The sequence below is a fragment of the Sciurus carolinensis genome, chromosome 3, assembly GCF_902686445.1.
Source record: "Sciurus carolinensis chromosome 3, mSciCar1.2, whole genome shotgun sequence".
Classification (NCBI taxonomy): Eukaryota; Metazoa; Chordata; class Mammalia; order Rodentia; family Sciuridae; genus Sciurus; species Sciurus carolinensis.
In genome coordinates this window covers 34,849,187-34,860,153 of record NC_062215.1, presented here as the reverse complement: position 1 = coordinate 34,860,153, position 10,967 = coordinate 34,849,187, and the positions used below count along the sequence as shown (strand labels likewise).

The 10,967-nt window shown below is 32.5% G+C and overlaps 1 protein-coding gene across 1 annotated transcript in view; it reads right to left on the bottom strand.

The window, feature by feature from the left end:
* Positions 1–1,311: 1,311 nt before the first annotated feature.
* The window catches only part of Brip1 (BRCA1 interacting helicase 1), a 179,818-nt gene continuing 170,162 nt past the window's right edge, over positions 1,312–10,967 (bottom strand). The window contains 3 exon segments of the mRNA XM_053743362.1: positions 1,312–4,640; positions 4,642–5,180; positions 6,538–6,867. Coding sequence (XP_053599337.1) covers positions 4,374–4,640; positions 4,642–5,180; positions 6,538–6,867 — 1,136 coding nt within the window. The 3' untranslated portion in view covers positions 1,312–4,373.

Sequence of the window (10,967 nt, the reverse complement as noted above, 5' to 3'; positions counted from 1 at the left end):
TATCTCCAAATTGTTATTAAGGATGGTGCAAAATGAGCTTTTATAGTTCCTACCTCCTCCTGCTTTAGCTAATAATTTAGCTCCAAAAACAATACAATAAAATCCTGGTTGCTAAGTCAGGTTACCTGGGTCCTTTTAGAACGGATAAAAAAGTTTAATGTTCAAATGGATTGTCAACATTTAAATATAAACATAGTATCATCAGTTGGGAAAAAAGGGGAAATATACCAAGACAATACTCCATCCCAAGTAACATCAAATCAGTGCTTAATACTGTTAAAACTTTTCAATTATATATAAATCATATATTAACAATGATGGTACCTAGTTCACATAAATATGCCACTTGTACAATATGGTATTTTATAACAGCAAGGAGCCAAATTACTTTAATATCCAGTTCTGTAAAAATAAATAAATATGTACATATATTATTGCTTGGGTTGAACCCAGGGCCTCACACATGCTAAGCATGTGTCCTACCATTAAGCTACGCCTCCAGCTCCAAGATATGTAAATACTGATATAGAATATTTTAAAGTAAAATCATTAAATTTTTGGGAAAATCAAAATTATATAAATTCCTTAAGAAAGGAAGACCAAGCCAAAAAAAAAAAAAAAAAAAAAAAAAAAGTACTATAAAAAGAAGCACTAAAAAAACCCTCCCAATCATAAATTGTTAACCAGTGATTCTTTTAATCAGTACTTACCATTAGCTTTTTAAAGTTTAATTTCTGGGAACAGTAAGTTTCATATGGCTTTTGTTTTCTTTTCAATACATTGAAACTTGTTTATTACAGAGTGAAATTTGGTATAAGATGGGTTATTTTGGCCTTAGCCCAAGAGGTTTAGTTACTGAAAGCACCTCATTATAAGGTGGTCTTACCAATAAGGTGATCCACTGGCCCAGATCCCATGGATATTATAACAAGGCTCCATTGTGGAGTACAGGAAGTCAGGCAGCTAATGGTTCCATCAAATGAAACCTTATGAACAAAATTCTTTTTTTTTTTTTTTTTTGAGACATGAAAATCTTTTAGGGCTAGGGAATCATAAGCCTTGGTCACTTTTCTAAATTTCCATTTCCTGGAGTGATGTTCTTTATTGTATGTTTCATAGCTGCACAGATATTTCACATTAAGGTTTTAGCTTCCTTAGACATCAATTGCCTGATGTGGTCTTAAATTTTTTTTGATTACAAAAAATTTCATTATTAATACTATCTTTACAAATGATTGACATCATTTTGTTTGGAAATAAATATAACAAGAATTTATAAAAGTTGAAGTAAACTCTTATGTGGTGCACTGAGAAATATGAGATTAAAAAGAGTGTAAGTGAGAATAGCTGTGTGGTAATCAAATATAAAAAGAATGGCATCACTTACAGATGACTACAATAACCAGTCTTCCAAGTGATTTTACAACAATCACTTTGATTTCATGAAGAAGTTTTATGAGCAGTTCTAAAGAATTAAATATTTTGAGTGTTTTATTATAGAAAAATAATAACATGACAAAGTCCCATTGCAGAAAAATAATATGGGAATATTCTTTTTTTAAAATTAATGTTTTGAATAGAAAGATCATAAGAATAAACAAAGCCTTAAGTGAACATAGAAGCAATGCCAAACTTAAAACCATGTAAAAATAAAATGCATAATAGGAGCATAGTAAGAATTCTCATTAATTTTCAACACAATTCTATGCAGTTTTAAATGATTCATCTAAAATCAGGTCATGAAATATCTACTCTTTTACATTGTAACTTTCTTCCTTAAATAAAGCCCTTACTGCAACTGGTTTGCATGGTTTTCATGGTTCATGACCTGTATGCTAAATATATTTTTAGCCCTTGAATAAATTCAATATTATTTTATATGCATTGAATATGCAAGACAAATGATCTGATAAAACAATTTCTAACATATATCTCAAAAAGCTTAAAAAATAAACCAAATATTTTTTTCCTTTTCCTATAGAACATTTCTTCATTGTCAGATGATCTATATTATATCCATTAATCTACAGTTAGGAAAAGCATTATATAAAGCAAGAGTGTATACTACATACATGATTGATTACTTACTAATAATTAATTGCTAACTAATAATTAATTGGTGGCCTGCTAAGTACTTGTAAATGCTTTTATATGTTTTAACTTAACAATGACATAAACCTCTTTTTAAAAAAATGTGTTATAAGTAATAAAAATACTCTGTCTTCTATTCTACAATGGCCAGTAGTTTACATAGATAAAATTAATTCTATGCAAGACATGGTACTGCCAATATGACTTAGCAAATTAAAGCCTGGGCAAGGACTAGAGTCCAAGTCTCTTATCTTCCACTTGGTACTCTTTCCACTACCATATTACCCTTATCTGTAGTTTAAGATCAATACCATAGGGGAGTAATGGTTTCACTCTTTTAAAACAATGTAGAAATTATGTTCTAATCTAGTGTTTGGTACTTACTACCTACTGAACGACTAAGAAAAATATATAATACTAGGAATCTAGTATCGGGATCTAATATATCCCAATCTAGAGGTAAATTCTTTAACTGACAAACTGTCAATTTAAATTTATCTTAACTGTTCTTAGGGTTGCAATATTCAATGTTATAAAAGCAGATGAACTGTATTAAATAAAAATGCTATAAAAATGAAAGCAAAATGTGTGTATATGTAGTTATTTATTTCTCTAAATGAACATAAAAAATATCTGACTACTAGGAATTCTGACTTAAAAACATGCTGTATGTACTACTTGCACAACTCATAAAATTTCAGTTTAGGCTGGGAATGTAGAGGGCTTGCTTAGCATATGCGAGGCCCTGTCTTCTATCACCAGGAGCAAACAAAACAATTTTAATTCAAGTCACTCACAAGAAGTCTAAATTGCCCACTGACTAACAGATATTTCTTAGAAAAAGATCAGTGGATGTATTTTTGGAATGAAGTCAGAAATGAGCATTCCCCCCACTTTTGTGGTACTGAGGATTGAACTCAGGATCACTCTACCACCGAGTTTCATCCCTAGTCCCCTCTCCACCCTTTCTGGGACAGGTCTTGCTAAGTCAACAAAGCTGGCTTTGAATTTGCGATTCTTCTGCCTTAACCTCCTAAATAGCTTGGATTACAGGCATGTACCACCACGCCTGTCAAGATGAGCATCTTTTATAACCGTTTTGATCAGATGTACAACTTCATTCACTAAAGCATAAACACACTCAAAATTCACAGAAAGGATTAGTGTCCTCTAGGGAAACATATTTCAACTGTAGTATATATATATGGGTTTGCTTATTTATATCTTGTTTTCTATCTTTATAAAAGTTGCATAATTAAAGTTATACTAGAACATCCTACTCCTCTCACCTCAGAGCTAGGGATCTTATTCTTATATCACTTTTCCCTACAATGATTGTGAAGTTAAATAATTAAGAATCAAACATGTGGAATATTTCATTTGGCCTTTTATAACTTGATAGAATTTTGTTTATGATGTTTGATTTTAGTTTTATCAAATGAAAGGTAAGACAATGTCAATTAAGAATGCATATTACAGATTAAAAGACTGGGTATGAATAATAATGGGGGAGGTAAGGGAAGATGAAGAATTAAAAAAAAAAAAAGAATGCATATTGTTGCTAGGTGCAGTGGTACACACCTATAATCTCAGCTACTTGGGAGGCTAAGGCAGGAGGATCACAAGTTGGAGGTCAGCATGGGCAACCTAGCAAGACTATGTCTCAAAATAAAGTTAAAAAGGGCTAGGGATGTAGATAGCCCTGCAGTAGAGGTTCCTAGGTTCAATCACCAGTACTGGTGATAGAGAAAGCATGTTGTTTCCTTCCTTAATTTTTCTGACTTGGCAGTTTAGTAAGGGAATATATTTTTCAAGACAAATTTTGATATCTAAGAAAAAGTTCAGACCAATTGGAAGTAGAATCTATACTGATATATAGCTGAGATATAATTCAACTGCTACTAATCTTTATGTATCAGTGTGAAAACAAATGAAGGGGACTATAAAATACAAACAATGTGAAATTGAAAGTGCTCTAGGAAACTGTATCTTCCAGATTGATTAATTTTAAACTACATTTAGCTAAGTAAGACTTATTTGAGGAATAAATTTTGTATGAATCACTTTATCAAAATTTGAGAATAGTAAAACTTACATTTCTGAACATAAAATAGATTTAAAACTCTCATGACAATGAATTGAAGTGGAAAAACCTAAAAAATTTAAAGCAAGACCATTTACCTTATGTATAAATTACTCATTACAATAGGATTTAACAAAACATGACAACATATTTTTATAGCTTACCGAGAAGTATTATTACCTAACATAAGAGAATATGCCTATTCCTTAAAGTTCTTTATATCTATTTTACAAGTTTTTCCCAGCTCCAATTCACGTATACAGGTTTTTACATTATCATCCATGTCATTAATTTAATTCTCTACAATATGTGTGATTCTATTGAACTTTGTTTCTATGTAGTCCTCAGCTTTCTCATCTCTGACTGAATTCACTTCTTTGATAGTTCTAATTTCAAAAAAGTCTTCAGTTAAAATGCAGTTTGAATTATTACTGAATCCATCAGTTTTAATTAGCTTATTTTCTTTCTTCTTCATCTGTTTCTACAGAATCATAAAGTTCAGGTGTAAAATAGATAGACTCATCTTCTACTTCTGTTTCAAAAGTTGTATTTAAACTGGTATGTTTAGTTTCTTTACTTATTTGAGACAGTTCAAAATCTGGAGCTGGGGCTTCTTCAAAGCAGATCAATTGTTTTGAATGATCTTTCTTAGAAAGAGTAGTATCAAGCTTTATTGATGAAATAATGTTTTCTGATTGAGGGCACAGCCCAAATGACGTGTTTACTGTTATATTTGAGAAGTCACATTTATCCGGGAGTGGCAAAGCAGTTTTACTTTCCTTTTTTTCTCCTTTGAAAGTGGGAGAACTAGAGGCACAATTCTCTGATGTACTGAACTGGGGTGTAACAGTCTGCATCTTGCCAGTAAAGTACTGTCCTAAAGAATTAAAGCTAGACCAGTTAACTTCCTTTGTTTGTTTGCTGAAAGTTGGGCTTGAGGATCTGGAAATCACAATTTTTTCTGCTTTCACAGCTTGGACAGACTCTTCCAAAAATGCTGGATCATCTAGAAATACAAAAATTTAAAAACTTTAACTTTCTGCTCCTGGCTAACATAATAATTGTTAAAAGTATTTCTTAAATTAGGAATGTTTAAACAACTAATTAGTATACATAATTTAGAGCCCATGATCAGTAATACTTATACTTTCATCTTGGAACTTAAAGAAGAGAATTTTAACTCTGAAAGGAATATCAGATCTCATTGTTTCCTAGCCCAAGTTATAATGCTGTCTGGTAAACTATCAAACAGGGACCTCACCAGGGACCTCAATACTGGATGAGCAAAAGAGGGGTAAAGAGGAAAGGAAGAGGGCTCAGTAATGGAGGGAACAAGCTGTAAAAATTTGCCTTGAAAATTCACTAGCCAGTGATTGAAAAAAACTGCCCTGGATTAATTCCTTATATAACAAATAAGGAAACTAACAAGCACAAGACCATTATTATTTGCTCAAAGTTATAAAAATGGTTGGTAGTTAAAACCAGTACTAGAACCTAGGTTTCCTGATTACCAGTACAATAATCTTGAATTCATTCTGACATTTATTTAAAAGCATATACCACAAAATAAATGTTTAAAAGTGCATATGTTAAGTTACAATGCTGTATGAATAAAAAACTTAAATTTATATCCAATAACCAGAATTGCCAAACTTTTTCTATTACAGGCCAGATAGCAAATATATTAGGCTTTGCAGGTTACACTGTTCCAATTACTCAATTGTGCTACTCTAGTGCAATACATACAGCTATTCAATTTTGTTGTTGTTTGCAATATGTAAATGAATGGGTGTGACTGAGTTCTGTTAAACTGATTTACAAAAACACAGTAGGTTGAATTTGGTTCACCCACCACTGTTTACTAATCTCTGATACAGACCATTATTTCTAATATACTCTAAAATATTTATTTTTATCATATGGAATAAAACAAAGAGGTTCATATAAGAAACATCTCCAAATTAGACCAATTTTACATAACCTTTAAAATAACACCTATCTTCTGTACAATACTTTCCAATGCTGTGATAAATATCTCATTTGACCTTTATAACCCAACCTGGAGGGGCAGCTAGGTAGTATATATTTTTTCTATTATAACTCCAAAAGGTTAAGTGGCTTGCTAATGATCACAAAACTAGTAAGAGGCAAAGCTAGTTAACAGAAAACCAAAAAGCATGCTCTGGTGTCCTGACAAAGGTCTGTCCCCCAGTCTAGTCCACTGTATTATCTCACTATTTTATGATAACAATTTCTATTATAAATCCACATATTTAAGGAAATAAATCTATCCCAAAATAAATATCATTTCTCTATCATGAAAGACTTATTTATCAAATATAAATGGGCAGAACTTTTCATACTTTTCTCTTTTCTGGAGATGATGTCGCTTGATAGAGACGGGTTTTTAGCAATCATTTTAGGACACTGTAGTTCTTGGTCACACATTTCTGCTTCACCTTTTGTAGAATTTTCTGGTGGTAGATAACTTGATGTATCCAGTAAATAAGTAGGGTTATCATTCTCTAAACAGACCTCTTCGAGAGTAGATTCACTGTCTGGTATATACTTTCGGTCCTTTTTGGATATATCAACGAATTTTTGGTGCTTTTTGGAAAATTCAGCCAAGGATTCCAGTGCACTTTCAAAAGTTGAATGGTGCTTAATCTGCTGCCTTACCCATTTAGAAAGTCCTAAAGAAAAAGCAAACCCGGGGGGGTATGTATAAGATATTACGTATTAATATAAAACTTAACTTTTTCTAATGAAGTAAACTAATTTGCATTTTAATGTTCATACTGATTTTCAGTATTTTTCCCTACAATTTTACTTAATTTGTACAATATGCACATGACTTAAATGGGCTTATATCTTGGGAAACCCACCATTAAGCTGAAGCTATTGTAAATCGAAGAAGCACTTCAAGCACCTAACCTATCCAACATCACAGTGAGCAAGAGAGTATATACTATAGAGTTCCAGTTGTTTACCAGTATGGTCACTCTGGCTAACTAGGAGCTGCAGCTCATTGCTACTGCCCAGCTTCACAAGAATTATACCATGTATCATTTGTTAGAAAAAGATCAAAATTCAAAAGTAGAGATGGTTTCTGCTGAATGTACATCTCTTTCACTACCGTAAAGTTGAAAAATCTTAAGTGGTACCATGTTGTTAGGATATGTCTTTATTCCCTTGTTTGAGAATATTTTTGGATATATCATTGACTTTTTGGAAAATTCAGTCAAGGATTCCAATGCACTGGAATAAGGAAAATTTAATCACATATAGGGAATAAAGCAAATTTAATCACATCATAATTCCTTCCAAAAAAATGCCTACTTTTCTCATAGGGAACCTAGAAGTTGTAAACAATACAATCCTCCATTCCAACATTCTAAATGCTCCATTTCTAAAAATAAATTTGTAATTCTAGTCTGAAAGGTTTTCTTGATTCCCTCCTTCACCAATTCCAAATATGTCTTAAACTATTGTAGAGGTGAAAGAAATAACTCTCTTTTGGGCAAATCAAATCCAATCTGAATTTTTATTAAATAATTTAAAAAATATATAATCAATGTATAGGATATGATTTGACCTGTGACATATGAAAACTACATAAAAATTAATCATATTCAGAGTATAAGGTGTTTTGTAATATGGCTTACTTCACAATAAAACAAAAATAATCTGAATTTTTATAAAAGAAATATTCCCTGGTTAATGTTACTAAAACTAGCATCTTGGAGCAATTAGTTTTAAAAGTCACTATGGTATTATAAGTTCAGAGAAAGATAAAACATGGCTTCAAGTAACCTGAATTATTATACTTCCATTTCAAAAACATTCCTTTAATTTTTTTAAAATGGGAGCTTTTCTGTCAACTATTTGTGCAAATTGAATTTAAACAAAAAGTAGTCATCAAAATGAATTTGTGTGGTGTTGTTCTAATATTACCAGGAAAACATTTTACAATTTATGTCAGAAAAAGAAAATAAAAACCATCCAGAAATAACAGGAAATAGATAATTCTAAGAATCTTGAAACAATTCTGAACTATGAAGTAAAAGTTTAGGTTCTAGATTTTAAAATTAAAAAAAAAAAAAATTAAACAAGTACTTTCCCCAAATTTGTTTGCCTGGGAAAGATGATTAGAACAAATAAAAATGAAATTCCCCAAAATTAAAAATTTTAGCATTATATAGTTGCCTTTTCATTTTGACCTTTTTGCAATCAAAGAAAGCCTTTTCAGTATAAGATGACATTACTTGCTACTGAAAACTTGAAAGGATCTGAGCTCCACCTGCTGACTAACACCAGGACTTAGCACCTTTACTTTTGGTTACTATTTAATCTAAGCTACTGCTTTGTTTTATATGGAAAGAAAGTCAAGAAAAGAAAAACTAAGAAAGCAGTATTTTCTACTTTAATCTTGATTACTTTTTAATATCAAGTAAAATTATAGTAGTTAGACTCTAAGATGGAAGAGTTAAAGACCATGCCCACAGACAGGTAATATGAAACAAAATAAAAATTTAGCATGTCTTTATCATGGCATATTGAAATTTTTAGCATAAAGATGCAAGTATATCCCACAACTCTTTGAAAATGAGTGAATTCCTAATATTAGCTTCTGAAGCAGGATGTCATTGCTGTATTAATACCAGAGGCATATATTTATTGATTTGGGTGGGAACAAATGACCCTCTACTTGATCTTGTCCCATTCAGTGGTGCTTTATTTCCTTCCAGAAATTTGACTAACATAAATTTGAAAACATCTGAAGCATCTCTAAAGCAGCAAATAAACAACAAACTTTAATATAACCCAAAATAAAAGAGAAAAGTAAACAGTCAAAAGCAACACACTTGCTTTTCTTAATGTAAAAACAGCATTTCTTGGAAAATTCATTTCTGTGGAAGAGCTTTTACGCTGACAATGGTAAATAAAGCATATTATAAAAAATGCAATTATTGGATTATATCTCATCTTCTATGAAAGTGAAGAATCCTAGTTGACTTAATCTTTGTTGGTAACTAAAATTCTCGTTTACATAGAATTTTTATAAACATTTGAGGATTAAAAGATTAGACTTCCAGTCAATGGGAATTGTCCATGTTTGATATAATAATTCAAATTTTCTGTTCAATTCTTTGTCTTTTAAAATACAAGCCATTAAATATGAAAAGACTTTAAGACAGTAGAATAGGAAGCCTCAGACCCACCTTCCTTCTATGGAGACATGGATTCAACAATACATGCCTCAAATCCCTTTATGAGATATCCAGAAACCAGTTAAGAAGCTCCTGAACCTAGGTTAGTGCAAAACCAGCTGCATCAAAGCAGGTAGGAAAATTTGTGGCACCTTCTCACCACAGTCTTTCTCTTGGAACAGTGCCATATGACTGGGAGTAAAAGCCCCAGTTCCTGCTTCTCCCTGGAGAGAAAGAAGACTGGATGTCCAAAATTCTGACTTTTCAGTTTGGCTCCGTGGACTTGCCTCTGTCTTGCTTGTCTTGAAGTGCTGACATGATCTAGCATATTCTACATGCCTGGGAACTACTGAGAACAAAAGAACTGGGCAGTATAATGCTGCTCCAGAGGAACCATGATACAGGAGATAGAGGTTAATGTAGCTCAGTTGCCACTTCAGAGAGAAGGAGAAAACGAGTGTGTGTCCAAGGTTTTGACTTTTCCATAAGCTGCCCAGGGACTGGTTTCTTTCTCACTTTGCCACGGAGCACTGTCAGAAGCTGGCATACTTTACATGCCTGGGGCCACGGAGAACAAAAGAGCTGGGCAGACTGCTGATGTTTAAGAGGTCCCACAATACAAGAGATTACTATTATATCCAAAAGAAGAGAAAAGGGAAATTGACAAATTCTTCTAATTAGGAATGTACGCACATAAGTCCAGAGAAGACAGATCCACAGAAAAGATTTGAAAGGCTCCCAGAATGCCTAGTAGACCTGAAGAGTAAAGGTCTTTTCCTGTGCAAAGCTGTCTGCCCTTTCAAATGTGTGAATGCAATTACAAAGTTACAAGAACACAGAGTAAAACAGCCCCATCCAAGAACCACACAAATCTTTAGAAACTAACTCTAAAGGAATAAAGGTACGTGAATCACTTGACAAACGACTTAAAATAACTGTCAAAAGGGTACTTATGAACTCAGAAAAATGACACAGGAGAAAGAGAGGTGAAGAGAGAGAAGTGGGAGAGAAAATGAACATGTATTAAGGAAGAGATAAAGAATACAAAAACAAACACAAAAACAAAAACAACAAACCTGAAGGATACCATCAAGCAGAACAATATATATAATCTAGAAATCCTAGGAAGAGGAAAAAGAGCAGACAGCTTATTTACAGAAATAAAGATCCAAACCATCCCAAAACCAAGGGAAAGACCAACATCCAGATTCAAGAAACCCAACAAATCCAAATAGGATGAACCTGGAAGTTCAAATTAAGATATATTATAAGAAAATTGCCCAAAGGCAAAGAAAAAAGAATTTTTAAAAGCAGGAAGAAAAAAAAAACAATTGATCACATACAAGCGAAATTCCATAAGACTGTAAATGGATTTCTTAAAAGAACCTCACCAGTCAGAATGGAGTGGGATGAAAGAAAAGAAAAACAAAAGTAAATAACTGCTAGTCAAGAGAACTAGGCAGGTGGGCACAGTGGTGTACGCCTGTAATCCCAGTGGATAAGGAGGCTGAGGCAGAAGGATTTCACGTTCAAAGTCAGCCTCAGCAAAAGCAAGGCATTCAATAACAAGTGAGGCCTGTCTC